This window comes from Acinonyx jubatus, chromosome D2 (assembly GCF_027475565.1).
Source record: "Acinonyx jubatus isolate Ajub_Pintada_27869175 chromosome D2, VMU_Ajub_asm_v1.0, whole genome shotgun sequence".
Lineage (NCBI taxonomy): Eukaryota > Metazoa > Chordata > Mammalia > Carnivora > Felidae > Acinonyx > Acinonyx jubatus.
The window spans coordinates 59,217,329-59,239,347 of record NC_069393.1 but is presented as its reverse complement, the minus strand read 5'-3'; the positions used below and the strand labels follow the sequence as shown (position 1 = coordinate 59,239,347).

The 22,019-nt window shown below is 52.0% G+C and overlaps 2 protein-coding genes across 15 annotated transcripts in view; both read right to left on the bottom strand.

The window, feature by feature from the left end:
• Positions 1–61: 61 nt before the first annotated feature.
• Positions 62–7,949, bottom strand: NFKB2 (nuclear factor kappa B subunit 2). Of its 2 annotated transcripts, XM_027062945.2 has the most exons (23): positions 7,833–7,949; positions 6,388–6,503; positions 6,039–6,120; positions 5,882–5,922; positions 5,520–5,618; positions 5,289–5,440; positions 4,954–5,060; positions 4,690–4,848; positions 4,295–4,399; positions 4,081–4,166; positions 3,858–3,996; positions 3,509–3,637; positions 3,163–3,372; positions 2,943–3,084; positions 2,404–2,518; positions 2,099–2,312; positions 1,790–1,959; positions 1,565–1,667; positions 1,285–1,436; positions 1,087–1,156; positions 684–856; positions 447–558; positions 62–344 (listed from the first exon to the last, which is right to left on the bottom strand). In XM_027062945.2, exons 2-23 carry the CDS (start codon positions 6,406–6,408, stop codon positions 223–225), a joined length of 2,703 nt encoding a protein of 900 aa, XP_026918746.1. In that variant the 5' UTR covers positions 6,409–6,503; positions 7,833–7,949; the 3' UTR covers positions 62–222. The 2 variants fall into 2 exon arrangements, with proteins under 2 accessions (XP_026918746.1, XP_026918745.1); XM_027062944.2 differs by lacking the exon at positions 7,833–7,949 and having other exon boundaries at positions 6,388–6,856.
• Positions 7,950–13,295: 5,346 nt separating this feature from the next.
• GBF1 (golgi brefeldin A resistant guanine nucleotide exchange factor 1) overlaps positions 13,296–22,019 on the bottom strand; it is a 120,086-nt gene continuing 111,362 nt past the window's right edge. For 9 of the 13 annotated variants that reach the window (XM_027062931.2, XM_053207333.1, XM_027062928.2 and 6 more), the window contains 11 exons: positions 19,108–19,333; positions 18,175–18,335; positions 17,794–18,040; positions 17,464–17,669; positions 16,196–16,346; positions 15,959–16,089; positions 15,651–15,752; positions 15,253–15,366; positions 14,941–15,121; positions 14,647–14,775; positions 13,296–14,154 (listed from right to left, as the gene is read on the bottom strand). In XM_027062931.2, the coding sequence (XP_026918732.2) occupies positions 13,874–14,154; positions 14,647–14,775; positions 14,941–15,121; positions 15,253–15,366; positions 15,651–15,752; positions 15,959–16,089; positions 16,196–16,346; positions 17,464–17,669; positions 17,794–18,040; positions 18,175–18,335; positions 19,108–19,333 (1,929 nt within the window). In that variant the 3' untranslated portion in view covers positions 13,296–13,873. The remainder of the gene's footprint in view (positions 14,155–14,646; positions 14,776–14,940; positions 15,122–15,252; positions 15,367–15,650; positions 15,753–15,958; positions 16,090–16,195; positions 16,347–17,463; positions 17,670–17,793; positions 18,041–18,174; positions 18,336–19,107; positions 19,334–22,019) is intronic. The other 4 variants (XM_027062930.2, XM_053207331.1, XM_027062936.2 and 1 more) reach the window with 1 other exon arrangement.

Here is a 22,019-nt window from a genome sequence, read left to right as displayed (position 1 = left end):
CATTCTCCAGTACCTGGCTTGGGTAGGCAGCTGGTTCCAGAGACAAGAGTCACATCAGGGGTTGCCATAAGTTAGGGAGGGAGCCAAGCACCCTCCCTTTCCCATGAGAATCTTTATTTGCCCCAACTGAGGGGTGGGCATGGGGTGTTAAATAAGAACTAGAATAGGTAGGGATGCTGTACAGAGGGGCCCAGGGAGGGGAGCTGGTGGGTGGGCAGCAGTTCAGTGCACCTGAGGCTGGGGATGCCCGTGGCAGAGCCCTCCTGGTGGCTCAGGGGGTGAGCCCAGCTTCTCTGTCTCCTGTTCCACCGACTGGCTCCCGTATGCACTGTCCTCTTTCACCTCTGCTAGGCGAGTGTGCACGGGGAAGGGGATAGGGAACAGTCAAGGTCTCAGGCCTCCCACTGTCCAGGCCCAGACCAGCCTACCAGGTGGGACCCCTTTACCTGTGCTGGGCAGCTTGTCTCGGGCCTCAGGGCCCCTCAGCAGCTTCACTCCTTCCTCCAGGCCCATTTCAGACAGGGCATCCAGCAGGCCCGCCAAGTCCCCACCAGCCAGCTGGGGAGAAGGAAGAGGCATGAGTCTGAGTGTGGGGGCAGGAGCCCTGGGGCCAAGGGAGCATCTGGGATCTGAGACTGAGGGAAGGAAGCCAGGCATGCAGCAAGGGATGGGGACCAACTGACCTTGTAACTGCGCAGGAGGCTGCCGCTGGGTGAAGCTGTCTTCCGATATGTATCCACCAGACTGCGCAGCCCCAGCCGTTCTGCCAGCTCTGCCCAGCTGCCCTGGGCTCCTGGCCCATCTAGCAGATGCTCCAGGTTCTGTAGGACTGTATCCTCAAGGGGCAGCTCTGGCCCTGATGGGAACATACAGACGTGTCTGGTACGCCCAGAGATGGGCTCAGGCAGACACTTCTTTCTCAAGGTAATCTGATAGACAAGACGGACAGAGTACTAGGGCACTGGGTGGCAACAGGAATGGAGCAAGGGACACCCCCCCCCACCCCCCCGGCTCCTTCAGAGGTCCTGAAGAAGAGCCCTCTGTGAGCAAGGGTCTGAAATCTGGCAGTGGGTGAAGATATCTCACCTGCAGGGCTGGGAGGGGTCAGGGGGGGTGCTGTGGTGTCCTGAGCAGCATTTAGCAGCAAGGTCTTCACCTGGGGAGACAGCCTCAGTTTGATGACCTCCCACCCCAGTCCTCAAGCCCAGGTGCCAGTCATCTGGGCCCCAGCCCTAAGCCCAGGTGCTCTATTCCCTGGTGCTTCTAGTTCCAGGCTAGCCTCACCTTGGTGCTGCGAGTGAGGTCAAGAGGTGTGTGGCCCCGGAAGCTGCCTCGGGTGTCCCTCTCAGGTCCCTCAGAATCTGAGTCACTACCAGAGGTGGGGGGCGAAGGCAGTGGGCACAGGGGCTCCTCATTCTCTGCGTGGATGTCAGCACCTGAGGAGGGAGGTAGTCGTGGGGAGGTACAGTGAGAGCCCACATTAAGAACTGCCAAGTGGGGGGACTGGTAGGCACCCCTTTTCCTCCCCTCAGCCCTGTTCATATGTCCCAAGGATGAGGCTCACCAGCCTTTAGAAGGAGACGGGTGAGGGTGGGAGATCCCAGTCCAGCTGCCAGGTGTAGGGGTGTGTTTCCCGCAAAGGTGCGGGCATTCACATTGGCACGGAGCTGTGGGGTTCAAGGGAGTCGTTGATGGCACCACTCACTGGCCGCCTCTCCCCCTGCATCTTCACTGTCCTTGGTTCCTCCACAACCCTTGGCCCCACCCCTTCAGCAATCCTCAGTCCCACCTTGGTAACCAGATGTGTGACCAACCCCAGCTCCTCCATCTCTGTGGCTAAATGCAGGGCTGTTCGGCCCCCCTGCCGCTCTGCAGCCTCCACTTCAGCCCCACTGTCCACCAGCAGATCCAGGCACTCGGGGCTTCGGGCACGGACCGCCAGGTGTACTGGGTACAGGCCTAGGAACATAGATACTTCGCCTACAGCTGTGACCCCATCGTGGCCCCTGACACCTCACGTTCACTCTAGGCACTCACCAGGTACCCTCCCTGGTCCCCACACCTTTGCCCCCCGGTCCACATGAGGTGATGAACTCACCCTCAAAGTCTGGCATGTGCAACAGCTGGGGAACAGCGGGAACCCCACTGCGCAGAAGGACGCGCAGCAGTTCAGGGGCACTGGCACCAGCCCGGAGCGCTAGGTGCAATGCGGAGTCTCCATGCCGATCCAGTAGTGCCGGGTCTGCGCCCACCTGCAGCAGGAAGCTCACCACGCCTGTCTGCCCAGTGATCACCGCCAGGTGCAGTGGCGTCTGGAAAGGCAGGCAGAGTAAGCCAGGCCCACCCCTGGCCTAGGCCCACGTGCCTTCCAACTCCTGCCCCTCACCGATTGGTGCCCCTCACCTGGTGCAAGTGATTGGTGAGGTTGACAACACCAAGGTGCCGGGCGTGGTAGATGACATGGGCTATCTGCTCGATGACACTGGTCTGCCCGTGGATGATGGCTAGGTGCAGGGGCCTGAGGGTTGGGGAGTGAGACTCTGGCCTAGCAAGCCCAGCCACTCAGAGCACCCTCTACCTCCAAAACCCCACGCCTCCATAATCTCCGTGCCTAGGGCTTCTGGAGCCCAGACATCTCCAAGGACATCGCTGCCTCTGAACTTAATCCTCCCGAGCACCTTGTGCAGTATATAAGTACTATCATCTTGCTCTTTTAACAGTCAACAAAACCGAAAGGTGGAGAGATCAAGCACCTTGAGCAAAACTAGTACATAATGAAGCCGGACTTGGAACCAGGTCTGTCTGACTCCACGCCTCTGGCTCTTTGCAGGGTCCTTTCCCGCCCCGTACCCCGACCTACCGTCGAGCTCCAAGTCCCGGACCCCCCTTCCACCCCCCTACCAAGGGAGCCCGGGTCGCTCTCCCTCCCTTCCCCCACCTACGTGTCTCCGTTCTCGTCTTGAGCTGTCAGCAGGTGGCGCTGTCCCGCCAGCAGCGCGCGCGCGTCCGCCGTGACGCCGTAGTCGAGCAGGGCTCGGGCGCTGCGCTGCGCCAGGCCGAAGAGGCGTGCGTTGTACTCCCGGGCTGGGGGCAACAGGGACGTGGGCGCGGGCTCGGTCCCCACCCGAAGCGCCCCGACCGCCCGGATTTTAGGGGCCGTACCTCGCTGCAGCAGCTCCGGGGTCAGCGGTTCGCGCTGGGGGGTCAGAGGGGACGCGCTCGGCTCTGCTGCTTCCTCCCCGGCATCCACGCCAGGCTCCTCGGCGGCCATCTGCGCCCCGCCCCCGCCTCCCGGGTAGCAGCCCATCGGGGCCGAGCCGGACGGGTAGGGGCTATAGGCCAAGGAGGAGGGGAAAAAGCCGAGGCTGCCACCTATGGATATAGGCCGGGCTGTGGGTATAAGGCACCATCCAGGACTCTCCCCGATTTTTTACCCCACAACTTCTCTCCCCCTTACCCCTCCCTCCTCCATCCCCCTTCCCGCCACGAGCACACCACCCCCCCTCACCTCCTCCTCCAGCTCCTCCATAACCTCCGGCTGAGCCCCCAGAGCCTCCACCCATGTGGGAGCCACCCCCGAAGTGCTGGGAGAAGGTGGGCAAGGCTTTCCTTCGCTTCCGCTGCACCTCTTCCTTGTCTGGGGCCAGAGGGAAATGAGATGTTAAAACCCCAACTCCTGCACCAAGCCTCAAGAACTCTGTCCCCAGTAAGGTCATGGCCCTCCCTCCAAAAGCCCTCAGGCTAGCTTCTAGGACCACCTCTTCCCGGGCCCTTCTCCACTCCTGACTTGACTCATGGGTCCCCTGATCTAGTCTGGGGACACTCCAGCCCAGCCCCCATCTTAATTCCAGCTCCACCTTCCACCAGAGGGTAATAGGTGAACTGTTTGGAGTCCGAGACATCCCCCCCACGCTTGCGTTTCAGTTGCAGGAACACGGTTACAGGACGCTCAATCTTCATCTTGTGATAGGGTGGTGTCCGGAACACAATGGCATACTGGCAGGGGGGGAGGAGGGCATAAGGTGTCATTGAGGCCTTGGTCTAGTTCAGCCCCCAGCCCTGGCCCTGGCCCTAGGGTACCTGTTTATGAACATCTGTGGGAGAGAAATCCCCAAAGGCCTGCCATCCATTCTCATCATCCTCGTAGAACCGAACCTCAATGTCATCTATAAGGGAAATTGAAGCTTGGCCACACCTCCTAGTAGAATCTCCAGGGCCTTTTATCCTAGAGCTGCCCTGGCTCCCCATCTTGATACCCAGCGTCCCTAAGTCCCAGCCTGGGGTCCAGTCTCACCTTTCTGCACCTTGTCACAAAGCAGATAAACCTCATCTCCACCCCGCACAGAGCCAGCTGTCTTGTCCATTCGAGAAATCTTCAGGTTTGAGGCCCCAGGAGACTCTGTGGGGGTGGGATATCAATTACTTGAGCTGACATAATAGTCATGGCCCCATTTATGGAGCCAAGTGTTTTGCATTATTATTTGAACAACCCTAAGAGGTACAGAAACTACTAGTATCTTCATTTACCCAAGGTGGAAGCCATACTCAGGGGAAATGACTTACTCAAGATCACTCAGCTCATATGTGGTGGGTCAGGTTGAAACTCAGGCTGGACTCCACAGCCTGAAATTGCCCCCCATGCTTCCTCTGGCACCTAGCCCTGGCACCCCAGATGGTCAGGATACTCACTGCTGTCGTGGATGGGCTGGGAAATGACTGGCTTCAGGGGCAGGGAGAAGGAGCCATCACTGGCTCGAAGGAAGGCAGAGAAGCGCAGCCTCACAATGCTCAGGTCCATCACCTTCTTCAGCTCCTTAGCCTCCTGCTCCAGCTCCCGCCGCTCGGCCTCTGTGCGGTGGATGTACACGTGACCCTGGCACTCCTCCTCCATTCCTTCCATGACCACCTCCCATGACTCCCTCTCTCCCTACAAGTGCTCCCCCCCCTCAATACCCGTAAGGCCCTGGGGCCTGGAGCGGAGTCGCTGCCTCTGAAGTTTTTGTATCATAATCTCCATCATGTTCTTCTTGGTCACATGCAGGACACCCAGGTTGTTAAATCTGAGTGGGGGAGTGGCAGTCAGAGCTTAGCAGGCATTTCCTTCCTGAAGCACCCTCCCCACTGCCAGGGCTCAGCTCAGCCCTACTTCCTCCAGGAAGCTTTCCTGGTTTTTACTTGGGGCCTTGGGTTCTGGGGCGAACCTAAGTCTCTCCCCTTGGTCAGATGCTAAGCTCATAGAAGTGGGCTGGGGCCTAGGACAGGTGGGCCTAGGACGGAGGGGCACCTACTGGGCAGTCATGTCCTTGGGCCCCACAGACACGGCGCAGACCCCCAGCTCCGAGCATTGCTTGCCCACCAGGCTGTGGGCATGAGCACGAGGCGGGTCACTGTGCGTTACCAGGTCCACCTCGATCTTGGCTGGTCCCTCGTAGTTACAGATCTAGGGGAGGTGAGGGCTGTCAGTGATGTCCCTGAACACACTATCCACTAGCCCACCCTCCAGCACCATCCTAACTCACCTTGACTGTGGGATAAGTCTTCCGGCCCTTCTCACTGGAGGCACCTGGCAATCCTCCATGGGAGGGGCCTTCACAGCCATATCGAAATCGGAAGCCACGCTGAAGGTCCCAGGGCAGATTGATATTGTGACCAGGAGAGACCCCCACCCCCCCCAGCCAGCCACACTCCCAGCCAGCAGTGACCATAATAATTGGCAGCGTCTCTCCTGAACCACAACACAACCATTGTGATTAGCAGCAGCCAACCATCCCAACCTGAAGTGTCCTCTGGTCAGTGACCCTCCCCATGGCCACCCAACTACAACTACCCCACTTGTCCCCAAGGCTGAAGTCATCCCACACCATCCCTTCCATTCACTCACCTGTTTAGGCTGCTCCACTATTACCAGGTAGGGGCCATCAGCTGGGGAGAGAGGGGCCTTGTTGAGCCAGGATTTCTGAGCCCATTCCCAAGGCAGAGGGCACATGCTCCTCCCTCCCGCTCTCTCTAGGACATGGGAAGGTTAGGAACTTACTAACCTGTCTCTGGGGCTGGCTCCTTGGGCTCCACAATGGACGGGTCGAATTTGAAATCATCATATTCAATCATGCCATCCAGACCCTGGTTTGGAGACAGACTGGGGTGGCAACTGATTCTGAGCCACCCCAGAGCCCTCCACTTCCCAGCCCTGAGTAACCACTCCCTTTCCTCCCAAGGCCGTTAAAAAAGCTCCTAGTAGAAGCAGTTTGCAGATAGAGACTGACAGGCAGGTTGAGATAATGAGAGGGCATTACAGGTGTAGGGAAGCAGAGAGGACTCCGACAGACAGGCAGACAAGCAGACAGACATGGGGGTAGCCGGCTGGCTTCAGGGCCAGGTGTGACTCACTGGGTCGTAGCAACTTTCCATGTCTCTGGGCTAGGCCCGGCTCTGTCTGGTGGCTCCGGCCGGGTTCTGTTTCCCAGAGTTTCAGGCGTCCGCCTTAGGGGGGGAGGGGGGAGGGACTGGCGGGGGAAGGGGAGAGACAGATCAGGGCAGGAGTTGGGGGGGCAAGGGGAGCCCAGATTTGGGGGAGGGTCTGATCTCTTCCAGCCACCCGTCCGGGTGTGGCGGGCGAGATCCGGTGGTGGAGAACGAGATCCGGAGCTGGGCTGGGTTGGGCCGGGGAAGCGGCAGGAAAGTTAGAACAGCTTAGGAAAGTCCCGAAAATACCAGAGGGAGGCGGGGCCGGAGGGGGGCGGGCCTGGAAATGACGCCACTAGCCACGCCCCCGAGGCGGGAGGGGCACGGAGTCGTTGCTGGCCGGCGAGCTCTGGTAGCCTCTCTTCGGGCAGAGGGGCAACCAGACCCAGGGAAGCGTCCTCGGGTGTTGGTCCCCACCCCCTCGTGTCAGGGCGGGCTCCCGGGACTGGAGGGTCTTTCTAGGCCGGAGGACGCTCTTAGGCCGGGGCCAGGCCCGCCTCCCGCCCCCTTCGCCTCCCCCGTCCTGGAGCAACCTTGGGATTTTCTACGCCGAGAGAGGCCACGGCTGATTCACCCGGGGGCTTTTGTGGGGACATTCCTGCAGTAGGAAGGCCTCCTTTCCGAAGGCCTGTAGGCGGGGGCTCTTCCCAGTGGGGGGCCCCAGGGTTCTGCCCCAAGAACGGACTCTGGGGCCGCTGGGCGGGGGAACGAAAGGTGTCTGTTTCTTGAGATGGGGTCTTCTGTTACCTCTCCCCAAAACGTCAACAGCCGTTGGATTCCCGCACCACACCTGCTCTGGGTGCCCACGCCCCCTGCCCCAGTCCCGTATCCGTGCATGATACTGGTGTGTGTCTCTAGCACACGTACAGAGTGTGTGTTGTCCCATGTGCTTGCGTGAATGTTGTGTGTGCGTAGTGTCAATATGCATGTGCAAGTGAGCATGGCTGTGTACAGGTGAGCGTCCTTAAACTTCTCATTGTGGAGGCGTCTAAGCTTGTCTTGATATATAAGAGCACAGGTGAACATATTTGAGTTTGTGCGTGAAAAGTATGGGTCCAGGTACCTGTACACGGGTGAGCATGTTTGCGTGTGCATATGTGCATTCTGAGTGAATGGACAATGCTGTGCACTCGCCAGCACACGTGTAGGTGCACGTATGGCTCCGCGTGTTTTTTTATACAGGATGTCGATGGGTATCCATGTGTCTTGTTTGTGTGCGTACTCTGTGTGTGTGTGTGTGTGTGTGTGTGTGTACGCGCGCGCGCGCGTGCATAAGCCGCTCTCCAGCCCTGGGACACGGTCAGTTAAAGGCCCTCCTTCCGCCCTTCGCCGTGTCCTAGCCACTCAGGGGTTTGAACCCGGCCACTCACCGCGGCGGCGGATCCGATTCCGGCTTCTCTCCCGGCCCGACCCACCTTGGACAGGTCGCGTCACCTCTCCACAGCCACTGAGGCTCCAACCGGGAAAGCCCCTTTTCCACCCCCGGGAGGGGGGAATTCCCGTGACGTTCCCGTGCGTCACGCCCCGTGCCCTTTTTCATTGGCCGAAAGTTTAACTCCGGACTTGTGCAGCCAATCATGAGCGACTCAGGCGCGCCCCTTAGAGGGGAACAATTAGCTGCGCCCCGGGAGCCTGGAGCGAGGTTGACTGTCAGCTAAAGCGCGAGCTCTGGCTTGGGGACCTGCCTGAAGCTGGATTCTCTGACCAAGAAGCATCCTCCGGCCAAGGGCCCCGGCTCCGGTCTCCTCACCCACCCTGCCTGCCCCAGACGGTTGACAGTCCCCGCTGCTACTCGGCTTATCTGCTGGACCTAATGCTTGGTCACCTCTGAAGCCGGGGAACCCCAGGGGGAAGCTGGCGGGCCCCAGCCCTCCGGTCCGCCCGGAGCGGGGCCCCACTGACGGGAAGAGTTAGGGGAAAAGGAAATTGATCTTGCAGTCGGTCCCGGGGCGCCATCTGGCGGCCCTTGTGGAGCCTCAAGGAGACTCCATAATCCTTCCTTGCTCAGTCTCTCTTACTCAGCCTCCCCCCCTGGAAGAGACCATCTGAACCTAAATCTTACTCTATAAATGCCCGGGTCACAGAGGGCCAGACTTTCAGATCTGAGCTCCAGAGTTCTGGGCAGAATGAAGAAAAAGAGGTGTTTATCTGGGAGACTCAGGTCTTGCTCATCCATCACGGAGATTTGTAATATTAGAATTGAAAAGGCATCCAGGGGCGTCTGGGTGGCTCAGGCGGTTAAGCGAAGGGACTCTTGATTTCGCCTCATGATCTCACGGTCGTGAGATCCAGCCCCACGGTTGGGCTCTGCGCTGGGCATGGAAGCTGCCTAACATTCTCTCTCTCCCTCTGCCCCTCCGCCCCCAAAAAAGAAAGAAAAAAAAGTTTTTTGAAATGGCATCCAAAATCTTAATAGTTCAAACTTCCTCCAATGTAGGAAATTTCCTTTTATATAGCTCCCAACTGTGTTTGAACACTTTCAGTGGCAGCAAGATCAGTACAGGATTACCTAAAGTAGGGACTCTGAGGCTGAAGATCTGTGACTGGTAGAGTTTCCCTTTAGGGGGTCCATGAGCAATCTCCATTCCTGGAGTAGTCCTCCCTTAGGCTCATGACCTTAGGCTCATGGTAGAACACTGATTTTTTTTTTAATGTTTATTTGTTTTTGAGAGAGAGTGTGAGTGGGGGAGGAGCAGAGAGAGAGAGAGGGGTCAGAGGATCCGAAGCAGGCCCAGCGCTGATAGAAGCAAGCTGATGCTCTGCTCCAACTCCACAAACGTGAGATCATGACCTGAGTCAAAGTCGGATGCTCAACCGACTGAATCACCCAGATGCCCTGGACACAGACTTTTGTTTCAGAGTTCCCCTGCAACTTGCCTCTGACCTTGGTAATGGAATTACAGGCCTGCATGGGTCTGCATAAAAGGCAGACTGTTATGGCCCTTGATGTGGGCTATTTCCTGTTACTTCCCCCTCCTCTTCATCTTCCCTGCAAATGGAATGTGTCAGGTAGTGTGTTAAGGTACTATTAGTATAAGTTCTTATTCTTCCTCCCAACAGCCCTTGGAGATAAATATTACCTCTACTGATGAAGAAATTAAGTCTCAGAGAGGTGAAGTAACAACCAAACACAATAGCTAGAAATGAAAATACCCAGTGTACTAATTCTAGGATGAAGCTCTTCCTTAAACTGATATAAAACAAAGCAGGCCTTTTCACTGTGAGCCTCTCAAGTCAATATCATAAGATACCACTGAAAATTTTGCTGACATCCAGGGATATTGCCTACTACATTCCCCTGGTAAATCAGATCCATAACCCTTACATTAAAATGGAATGAGGTTGGTTTGATAAACTCCAACTTAGTGAGCCTGTGCTTGTTGCAATGATCACAACTGTCCTTTCAAAGTGCTCATAAACTTCCAGCTGAAATTGGCATCAATTCTTCCAGTCTCCATGACTGCCTCTAAAAAAGCCCATACAAATTGAGCTATTTTATTTTTAAGTAATCTCTCCACTCAACATGGGGCTTGAACTCACGACCCCGAGATCAAGAGTCACAGGCTCCACTGACTAAGCCAGGCACCCGAGGTTGAGCTATTTTAGTTATAAGATTCTGAGTTGTAATTTATCAGAAGATTAAAAAAAATTTTTTTACATTTATTTATTTTTGAGAAACAGAGTGAGACAAAGTGTGAGCGGGGGAGGGGCAGAGAGAGAAGCAGACACAGAATCTGAAGCAGGCTCCAGGCTCTGAGCAAACAGTCAGCACAGAGCCTGAGGCGGGGCTCGAATCCACAAACTGTGAGATCATGACCTGAGCCAAAGTTGGACGCTCAATCGACTGAGCCACCCAGTTGCACATATCAGAAGATTTTTAAAGCAAAACTATTATAGAAAATTTCAAACATATAAACAGTGGAGAGAATAGTATAATGAACCCCCATTTATCTATCAGTCAACTCCAATTCCCACTATTTTTTCCGGAGATTTTCACTGATTCAAAGTAGTTTGTCAGTTACTATAGCCTCATCTATCTGGGATTAAGAAACCTCTTGTTTATTCCACTAATTTCCAGCCTAATGATTATCTCTGTTTCTGTACCTAGCCCTATCACTATACCTGGCCCCAAAGCAGAGGCACCATGAATTCACTCCATTCGTTCACTAATAAATAGTGAGGGCCTACTCTAGAAAATAAGGTCTTCGTTTGTAGATAAAAATCAAATGCGTTATATCAGTTGGTGATAAGTGCTAGTAGAAAAATAAAGTAGGCAAGGAGATAATAACAAGGGTTTTCTTTGTAGCAATGAGGGAAGACTTGTCTGATGAGGTAACATTTGAACTATGACTTGAGAAAAGTGAGGAAGGAAGTGATGTGGACATTTGGGGGAAAAGCTTTCCAGGTGGAGGGACCAGTTTCAACACAAATGTGTTTGGTATGTTTGAGAAAGAGCAAGAAGCTTAGGTAGGTGGGATAAAATAAGAACTTTGGACTCTATTCTGATGAGATGTAAAGCCTTTGGAGGTTTTTTCTCTTTAATGTTTATTTTTGAGACAGAGAGAGAGAGAGAGAGGCGGGGAAGGGCAGAGAGAGAGGGAGACACAGAATCCGAAGCAGGCTCCAGGCCCCGAGCTGTCAGCACAGAGCCCAGCTCATGAGCTGTGAGATCATGAACCTGAGCCCAAGTCAGCCGCCCAACCAACCGAGTCACCCAGGCGCCCCTGGAGGGTTTTGAGCAATGGAGTGAAAATGATATGACGTGTTTTAAAAAGATACACTTGCCTGCTGTGTGGAGAGTAGAGAGTACAGGACTGGAATGAAGGAGGGAGACCAGTGGTCCAACAGATGGTGGCTTAGACTTGGGTGAAAATGGGTGAGGATGGCGAGAAGTGGGCACATTCTAGATAAATTTGAATGACAGAAGCAACAAGATTTGCTTGAGGAGTCAGATGTAGGATGGGAGCGGTTTGGCTGAGAACCTGGAAGAATGAAGTTGTCCTTTAGTGACATGGGGCACACCGGGGGAGGAATGGGTTTGTAGGGGGCGATCAAAATTTTTCCTTTGAGAGCCTGAGGCATACAAGTGGAGATGATGAGGGGGAGTTGGACAAAAAGTCAGTGTAATGGATGGTATTTAGTCTTGACAGTGGACAGTATCACCTAGCAAGTGAGTGTGGAGAAAGAATTTGAGGAACAAGGGCCAGGCCCTGGGGCATTCTAATGATTAGGACTGAGGAGCCAGCAAAGGAAACTTAAGAGGTATGGCCAGTGAGGCAGAGGAGAACCAAGAAAAACTAGTGTCTCCGAAGCTGAGCGAGGAGTATCGAAAGGAGGTATACTTGAACTAAATAAAATTCTTTTTCTTCAACTGAAGCTCAGGGGCTGAGTGGTTTTTACTTACTCATAGCCACCTGTGTCTCAAGCAGTGAACCCAGAACAAAAGCAAATACCTGAGGGGTGCCTGGGTGGTTCTGTTGGTTAAACGTCCGACTTCGGCTCAGGTCATGATCTCACTGTTGGTATGTTCAAACCCCAACACTGGGCTCTGCACTGGCAGTGTAGAGCCTGCTTGGGATTCTCTCTTTCTCCCTCTCTCAAATAAATATTTAAAGGCAGTGCTTGTGGAGCTCAAATGGGAGAACAGAGACATCGTAGCTCATAGCTGAAGGAGAGGGCCCTAGTGTCCACCTGACTGAAGATCCAGGCCTGTCTGCATTCATACAGAAAAAGTGCAGATCAGGGGTGTAGCCATTCTCCTAATTTTCCTAGGGATAGGGTCAGGCAAGGCTTCTGGTTAGTGTGGAAACCAGGCATGGTCTGGACTACCTGGGGAGAATGAAGGAAGAGGGAAAAACTAGTGTAGGAACTTCACGACGTTGCATGTATTTTTCCACATCAAGCTCTTCCCATTTCCAAGGTGCCCTTTTCTATACGTGAGGAAGGTACTTCCTGAGGTTTAGACTCCCAGCAACATCCAGGTGGTGGTACTGAGCAAAGGAAAGCCCGAGGTCCTGAATGATCATATAGCCAGCTGGTCCCAGATGAAGAGGGTGAGTGCCCATAACTCCCCATGGGGGAGGCCAGCCGGTAGTACAACAGGTAGTACCACTCCCTTGTCTCCCCCCAGAGGCGAAGGGACCACTTTGGAGGAAGAAGCCAAAATGAGGTAGATACTTCATCCGGAAAAGCTCAATACATAGCATTCTACATCCCACCCTCAGCCCTGTAGGAGCCACTCTGCCTGCCCCCAACACACTCCCACTTATCTTACCATAAAACAAAGGGGAAGAAGGGGAGGGGTTCTCCAATCATGCTTCAGTAACTGAGATGGATGGACAAAATTGTCCCTCCTCAGTCTGGGGCCAAAATGAATGCCCTGTGCCCAGAAACACACGATCACAGCTGTGGACAAGATGGCATCCTTCCTAAGCCCCACGGACTCCCCTTTGTGCTCCTGGACCACGAGGCACATCTGAGGGAAGACTTCTGAAGAACTACAGCTCAGCTCTGGTTCACTTTCCTTTTGACCCCAGTCTAGGCTGTCTCAGGTGTCAACCTTGGAGCAGTTAGGGAAGAGGACAAGTGCCCAAACCCTTGAATATCCCTGGTAACAAGGGTGCACTGCTGTTGTAGTGGTGGTGGTGATGGTTGTAGGGCAGCAACACTGGGGAAGGAATCCTGACTGGCGCCTGGATGGCTGGTAGCCTGGGGCCATGTGGGCCAGACTGTTGGTAGGCCAGCCTCACTTCTGTTCATGCAAGGTCCAAGCCCTGGGTATCCCAATAACATGGTGCCCATAAGTTCAAGAAGGAAACCAGAGGGAAAAGCAATGACATTGGTACTAAGACATTTATTACATCATAAAAAGTCCATTGTTGTCCTGTTTTTCCATATGTACATGCTCCTGTGGGTAGCAGTCCCTCTGTCCAGCCCCACCTGCCAACCCTCCATGGTGCCAATCAACTCTCCAAACCGACCAACTAATTAATAAAAGAGGAAGAACTGGAGGAGGTGGCCCAGGGCTGATGGGAATGGAGATGGGAGAGGGACACAAAGTGCAGAATGGTTGGCTTGGCTATCAATGCCTGACCACAGGGCAGGAGGGGCAGGAGGGCAGGCACTGCAGGCTGGCATAGAGATGCCTCCCCAGGGCTGCCAGGCTGCAGGCAATACCTGAGTGCACTCTCAGGTTAGAACCCCAGGAATGGGGAGCAAAGGAAAAAGTTCCTCAGCCTGATTGTGGATTCCAGGAGGGGCTATAAAAGTTCTCTTTTTCAGGTCCCCATCCAAGTAGCAGCGACAGCAGCTCAGGCTGGGCCTGAGAAGTTTGTGGCCCTTGGGACAGGTGGGAGGGTGGCCGAGGACAGCCTGATAGGAAGTACTGGTCCTGATCTCTGAGGAGCCTGCCTTAGTTGACCTCAGAGGTGGGCATGGGGTCTGTGGGGCGGGGTGTAGCCAGGAGGGGCACTGGTGAAGTGGCCTCAATGAGAGCAGGGTTGAGGATGATGGGCAGAGTCATGGGTGGTACACCCACCTGCAGTGGGGAGGCCAAGGGCTGCAGGATCAGTGGGGGCTGAGCCAGGGGAGGAGGCCCATCTGGAGTAGGGCTCAGTCTGCTGGGGCTAGACGCCACTGGTGATCCAGGGGAGCTGCTGTTGGCAGGCCGAAGGCCCTCAGGCTTCTCAAAGTCTACAGGGAGAGCGAGGGGCTGGTCAGACTCCCTCACATTCTCCAGCTAGCTTACCTAACCTCTGCTTTTCCCCATTGCTGTGAACAAAATGACTCCTACCAGGCTATGTAGTTGGCAATCTCCCCTTTAACTCATTCAAAAATGCAGTTACCTTATACCTACCCTCTATCTCCTTTGCTGTACCTCCAGTCAAGTAAATTATAGTCTGATCTTTACTAGGATCCCTCCTGAAGGGCAACTGCTGCATATTTATGTCAAGTCCCTGACCCAACCTTCTCCTCCCACGCCTGAAAATCTCAAGCAGGTAGCTCATCAGAGCTTATTTGGTCCTGTCACTTCCCACAGGAAGAGCAGGTGACCAGAATACTCTGGTTCCCTCCTTTCCCTGGCTCACAGCCCATGCTCAGTGGCAATCCCAAACTACCTTGGGCTTCCTCTTAGGCCTCCTACTTCTTGCTCAACACCCAGGAGGCTAGCTCAGAAGGACTCACCACAGACCCCCAGCTCAGAAGGCATCTCTGGAGGAGGTGGATGGCCAGGTGTCCTTGTGTCCCCAGCAGCAGGAGCCATGTGGGCTGAGGCCATAGGTTTTTGGGCATGTGGCTCCATGGGCATGGGGTCTGGGGAGGGCAGAAAAACCAGATGGCAACTCTTAGTGTTTTCCTTCAAGCAGAGCCCTGGCTACCCAACAATCCTCCCACAAATACGAGATACAGAGAACTATTTATTAGCTCCAGACTCTCTGATGGGGACTCTTTTTGATAAAATTGAGCTAAGCCTCCTACCCTGGATGACAGTCTGCTTGAAGAGCTCATCTCGTAGGTGGGGCAGAAAACAGTCAATGCGCTCCCAGGTAATCTCCCAGAGGGCTGAGGGGCTGCCTCCTCGGGCATCTGCGTTGTGGAAAATCTCTGCTGTGTCCATCACCAGGAGCATGTTCTTCAGAGACTCAGGGATGGCCTCTGACTGTAGGTGGCAGTGGGACCATGTGGATGGGAAAGAGGGCATGGTGGAATATGGTAAGGAGGCATCCATCGAGGGAAAACAGCATGTCTTCCCAGCAGGTGGGAGAGGAAGCAGGCAGTGGTAGAACATACCAGTAAGTCACTGGAGCCTGCATGCATATACTTGTCCATGAAGTCCAGGATGGTCAGCCAGAGGGCCGCAAAGGTAGAGAGTGACAGCAGCGGAGACAGGTGCTGCAAGAAGACCTATGGCCCACCAGCCCCTTTTAGCAGAGGGGTGAGGGGTCAGAGCTGTCTGCATCCCTCTCCAAGGCTGGGAAGGAAGCCTGCCCTATCTTGCATGGGAATCCTATAGCGGAGATTCCTCTGAATTCCAAGATCCTCCCAGGTCTCTGGGTTCTGCCGAGTCTCCACAGCTGGGGATCCTGAGCACCCACATTGCATCTCTAGGTCCTAGCAGAAGCCTAGCTTCCCTCCTTGCAGAGAGGAAAGTATGGGGAGAGTGGGTGGGTGAGGGCATTGAGCAGTACCTTAGAGAGCAGTGTGGAAGCCCTCATTCGAGTCTCCTCCATCCCACCCACATCTGCAGGGCTGATGTTCTCCAAGAGTTTGGTCAGTAGAGGAAACAGCACCTGGTAGGTAAAGAGCCAATGTCTCCCTAGCAGGGTCAGTTGGCAGCCTTGCCCCAAGGAAGCCAGGGGGTGGGGTGGGGTGGATAAGCACAGAGCAGAAGGGAAAAATAGGATGCAGGCTGAGGACTGACATCAGGGGCTCTTCAGGCTGCCCAGCTCTATCTTAAGGCTTTGAACTTTGCCTTAAGACTAGAGGGGAGTCCTACCTTGTTAAAACAGGACTCCCACTCCAGGGCATCTAGCTTTTGCAGATCATGTACCAGTAGTGCTCGCTGCAGATAGGTCAGTGCCTGCATCCGCACCTGGCGCCGGGCATCACAGCACAGGCAGGCGATGCCTGAGAGTGAGAATAGGCTCAGGATCCTTCAGGCATCCTGATCCTGGTGCTTCCCAAGCTCCAGCTTCACTTCTGCCCCTGCCCTGCCTGCTCCCCTGATGTTTACCCTGCAGTAAAGGGCACCAACAGTGGGCCCAGAGGGTGCGTGAATCTGCTTCGATCTTCCGACCACCTGTCTCCAGGTGGCGCTGCTCCTCCGCCCACGAGCTGTAGATAGAGGCCGCTCTTGTATGTAGGGTGTGCATCAGGTCTAACAACTGGGGGTCACAGGAGAGGCAGGATGAGTTAAGGTCCGTGGGTGCCCCCCACCCCCAAAACACTGTCCCTGACTGAGTCTTCAAGGGAGACCCTACTACCAGTGACACCATACTCTACCCCTCCCACCCCTCCTTTTCTCTTCAACTTCATGAGCTAGTTGCCCCCTTCCAGCCAGTGCTTCCCGAAGTTGGGTATTACTCCTAGTGCAGGAGACATGAGGAGGTGTGTGGAATAAGTATTTAGTAACAATGAATTACATGGTGAAAAAGGTACTTTCTTTTCAATTCTCTTTCATACTTCTGATGACAGATTAAGCCTCATCTTATTAATTTCACCTTACAAACAGAAAGCAAACATCAGACTCAGAGGCTCTGGTGGGCAATAGTGTGTGGTCAACTTTAATAATTTTTTTGTTTTCAGGATTTTTCTACAGTTATTAAGGCAATTAGTTCTCCATTTATTCAGTGATATGAAGTCTGCTTGTAAAATAAATTTTATATACCTTGAATAGACAAAGAATAACTCTGGAAGGATAGACAAGAAACTGGTGGCAGTGTGTACCTCTGGAGAGGGGAACTTAGCAACTGGGGGCAGAAATGGAATGCGACTTTTTTTTTTTTTTTAAAGTTATGCGTGTTTTTTTTAAATGTTTATTTATTTTTGAGAGAAAGAGAGACAGAGAGACAGAGAGAGGGGGAGAGAGGGAGCAGAGGAGGGGCAGAAAGAGAGGGAGACGCAGAATCTGAAGCAGGCTCCAGGCTCTGAGCTGTCAACACAGAGCCTGATGCAGAGCTCGAACCCACTAACTGTGGGATCATGACCGGAGTCAAACTTGGATGCTTAACTGACTGAGCCACCCAGGCACCCCAGGACTTACTTTTATCTGTTTACCCTTTTCTACTTTTGAACTTTGTACCATATGCATGTATTACTTATTCAAAACATAAACCTTAAATATTAAGGTCTGGATATTGAATAGGGGAACACTGTGGAGGTGGTGGCTAAGGTCCTGGGTTGGAAACCAGGTCCTTCTCAGCCTTGGCTGTCCCTGGCTCTGCCCAGGCTCCCAATGTCACAAGGAGGGAGAGGAGAGCAAGTAAAGGATGCCATACTTACGTCCTGACTGACCTGTAAAGACACCGTATGGTAGCTGGCAGGCACGCCTTCATCCTCATCATCGTCACTATGCCCACCTCGAGTGGCATGTTGGCTGGAGGTTCGAGGCCGCCGAAGCACTGAGCCTTCCTTGGATTTCTTCTTGAAGCGGTTTCCTTTGCTGTCATATTTGTGACTCTTGCTACGTTTCTCCTGGGACTTGCACCCTGAGCAGAGCCAGACCCAGGTCACAATTCTACATCCATGGACACAGACGGCCTACCTTTTCCTCCCTTTCCCCCGTATATTCACATGGTTAGTCCCCAACTGCCCCTTCATTGGGTAACCCACCGCCATTCAGACTGGCCTCCACAAAGATGCGGAGAGTCTTGACGCAGAGCTCAAAGTTGTCAGGTGTAATGTGGGCAGCATCACGCACAATGAACGACAGAGATTCCACACACTTAAGCAGGGACTTAGTGTCATGTGGCCCGAGGTCCAGCCCCACTGTTAGGCTGTACTGATTGACCAGGGGTGAAGGGCCTAGCCGGCTGGGCCCAGGACCTGGCTTGGAGTTATCGATGTCATCCTTCCCCACCTGTAAAGTACACAGAGTTGCTGGGAACCCAGGCTTGAGCCTGATCTTCCCCCTAGATGTCCTGCTGGAGGACCAGGAATCTTTCCCACAGGCCAAGGAGGGAAGACTCACCCACTACCTGTATGCTCACTTACCACTAACCAACCGCTGTTGACCACATCAGCATCTGTGGCTGATCGGTGGATCTTGCCAGGCCTACAATGGTCAGCATAGACCTCTGAGTCAGAAGTGTATCCTCGGTCCAGGCTCACATCATTCTGATGGTAGGATGGGAGTTCGCTGTCTGATTGGGCCCCTGAGTCAGCAGGGAGAAGGGCAGAGTCAGGGTGGAAAGGGGGACACTGGGATGAGGGATGATTTCAGTTCTGAGAAGTAGGTGCTAAAGCCTGGCCTCTCCTCTCTCTTGGTCCAGCTTAGTTTCAACCCTGTCATCAGAGGGCTGGAGGATGGTCTGGACAGATTTTTTTTTTTTTTTTAAGTTTGTTTATTTATTTGGGGAGAGAGAGAGAAAGAGAGACAGAGACAGAGAAACAAACAGACCATAAGTGGGGGAGGGGCAGAGAAAGAAGGAAGAGACAGAATCCCAAGCAGGCTCTGCACTGTCAGCACAGAGCCTACCATGGGGCTTGATCCCACAAACTGTGAGATCATGACCTGAGCCAAAGTCAAGAGTCAGATGCTTAACCAACTGAGACTTCCAGATGCCCCTGGACAGATTCTCTCTTGACCAAATGTGGCAGCAGGCTAATTTGGGCTCCTGATGGTATCTAGTAGCAGCTGTCAGGGGGTGCGGGTGGTGGTGAGGACATAGTTTCTGATAAAACAGTCCTCAGGACAGTAGGAAGCCTGGTATCATAGGTGTTTATATTGCCTACTAGCTTTCATGCTGTTTAACCCATGGGTGCTGGGGAAAGGCCAGTGGGTACAGGAAGCTCTGGAAGCAGATGGCAGAAGCCAGGGGTGTCTAATCTGCTAAATGCAATAGCCTGTATTTTGTTTTCCTGTCTCAACCCCTGGGGCCATAACTGTTTATCTGCCAATGTGGGTCTCCCTGGGAAAGGGCTTACCAGCATCAGGTGCATCAGCCCTGGCTGTGGCCTGCAGTGCAGCTGGAGGTTTTACGCCTGAGCCAATGCATTCCAGTAGCGTGAAGAGGGTGGCCCAGTCATCACCTGAGTGGATGTTGGCTGCGTTGGTCTTAAGGAGTTCATGGAGCCCATAGGCTACCTGGTGACTGACTCGGGACAGCACGCTGGGCTTCATTAGTAGCAAAATGCGCAGGGAGAGCAGCACCTAGGTGGATGGGAAGCAGGAAGTGGGCACACAGCTTCTTGTCTAGTCTCCTTTCCCACCAGTTTTCTTAGGCCAGTGAGGATGGTTTGGCTAGGACCCAACTGGTCCTGCTCCTGGTCTTTTCTTTTTTTCAGTCTTTTTTTAATTAAAAATTTTATTGAGCTATAGATTCATATGCAGCTGTAAAACCTAACACAGAGAGATCTCTTCTATGCTTTGCCCCATTTACACCAATGGTAACGTTACGTAAACTATAGTATATGATAACAAGGATACTGACATTGATACAATCCACTGATCTTATTCAGATTTCCCCAGTTTTACTTTACTCATATGCGTATTAGGTTCTTAGTCACCTAAGTCACTTAGTCAACTTAGTCACCTAATTTTAGGTCTATGTATCCTTTGCTAGTCAAGATGCTGAATAGTTCCACCACCACAGGATTCCCCGTGTTGCCCTTTTATAAACACATCTGCCTCTTTTTTGCCCCCATCCCTATCCCCTGGCAATCTGTTCATAACTTCTAAAATCCTGTCGTTTCAAAAATGTCATATAAATGGAATTATATAATATATAGCCTTTTGAAATTGGCTTTTTTTCACTCAGTATAATCCCTTGGAGATTCATCCAAATTGTTGTGTTTATCAATAGTTTGTTGCTTTGGTTACTGAACAGTCTTAAGGACTTAAGGACATATGTCCCACAGTTTAACTATACCTGTTGAAAATCATTTGGGCTGATTCCAGTTTTTGGCTATTATAAATAAAACTTCTATGAACATTCATGAATAGGTTTTTATGAGAAAGTAAGCTTTAATTTCTTTGGGATAAGTGCCCAAGAGAGCAACTGCTAGATTGTGTGGTAACTGCATATTTAGTTCTATGAAGAAACTGCTGACAGAGGAGCTGTACCATTTTACATTCCCATCAGCAATATATGAGTGACCTTTACCCTTGCCGGCATTTGGTAATATCACTATTTTTTACTCTAGTCTTTGTGATAGGTGGGTAGTAATATCTCATTGTGGTTTCAATTTCCATTTCCCTGTGGGGTAATAATGTTGAACATCATTTAAGTGTTTTCATGTGCTTATTTGCCATCTGTATATCTTCTTCAGTGAAATGTCTATTCATATTTTTTGCCCATTTTTTAATTGGATTGTTTCCTTACTGTTGTATTTTGAGTTCTTTTATTTAGATGTTAGTCTTTTCTCAGATATGTAATTTGCAAAGATATGCTCCTTATCTTTTCATCCTTTTCACATTAGCTTCCACAGAGTATAGTTTTAATATTGATAGAGTCCAATTTATCAATTTTTCCTTTTATGGATTGTGCTTTTGGTATCAAGTCTAAGAATACTTTGCCTACCTCCTGAAGATACCCTCCTGTATTTCTTCTTAAAGGTTTCATACTTTGGGGCACCTGGGTGGCGCCTGAGACTTTGGCTCAGGTCATGATCTTACAGCTCGTGAGTTCAAGCTCCGTGTCGGGCTCTGTGCTAACAGCTCGGAGCCTGAAGCCTGCTTCTGATTCTGTGTCTCCCTCTCTCTCTGCCCCTAACTCACTTGCATTCTGTCTCTGCCTCTCTCAAAAATAAATAAACATTAAAAAAGTTTAATAAAAAAACCCAAATTACTTAGCCTAACTATATTTAGAAAAAAAAAAAAAAGGTTTCATACTTCTACAGTTTACATTTAAATCTATGATTCTTTTTTTTTAATGTTTATTTATTTTGAGAGAGAGACGGACAGTGGGCACAAGCATGAGCAGGGTAGGGGCAGAGAGAGGGAGAGAATCCCAAGCAGGTTTTGCACTGTTAGCATGGAGTCCCATGCCGGACTTGATCTCATGAACCATGAGATCATGACCTGAGCTGAGATCAAAAGTTGAACCCTTAACTGGCTGAGGCACCCAGGTGCCCTCTAAGATTCATTTTGAAATAATTTTTCTATAAGGTATAATACTTAGGTCAAGGTTCACTTGTTTGTTCCCCACCCACTGATTTCAATTGTTCCAGCAACTGAAAAAGCTATCCTTCCTCCACCGAATTGTTTTTGCACTTTTGTAAAAAAAAATTAGTTGAGCTGGGCACCTGGGTGGCTCTGTCAGTTGAGCGCCCGACTCTTGATTTAGGCTCAGGTCATATTTCCCAGTTTGTGAGATCGAACTCTGCATCAGGCTCAGTGCTGACAGTATGGAGCTTGCTTGGGATTCTCTCTCTGCTCCTCCCCTACTCACGTGCATGCTTGCTCTCTCTCAAAATAGATTAAATATATAAGCTGAAAATAAATTAGTTGAGCATCTTTGTGTGAGTCTATTTCTGGGTTCTTTCTTCTGTTCCACTGCTTTATGGGTCTCTCCACAAATACCAGTCTTGATTACTGCAGTTATACAGTAAGCCTTAATAGCAGATGGAGTGATTCTTCCCTCTTCCTTCTTTCTCAAGATGTCTGGCCATTCTAGGGCCTGTGTTTTTCCATCTAAATTTTAAAATAAGCCTAGGTCTACAAAAAACCTTGCTGGGATTTTCATGGGCATTGTATTAAACTTACAGATGAATTTATGGGAGAACTGACATCTTTACTATGCTGAGTCTTCAAGTTCATTAACATGGTATGCCTTTTTAGTTATTTAGATCTTCTTTGATATCTTTCATTAGAACTTTATACTTTTTAGCATACAGAT

Excerpts from the sequence above, each read along its gene's own strand:
- NFKB2 (XM_027062945.2), bottom strand. The coding sequence starts at position 6,408 with ATGGAAAGTTGCTACGACCCA. Across the intron at positions 4,167-4,294 it reads TTGTGACAAGGTGCAGAAAG|ATGACATTGAGGTTCGGTTC; the intron begins GTGAGACTGGAC and ends TTTCCCTTATAG. Across the intron at positions 3,085-3,162 it reads CCCGGAGCTGCTGCAGCGAG|CCCGGGAGTACAACGCACGC; the intron begins GTACGGCCCCTA and ends TGTTGCCCCCAG.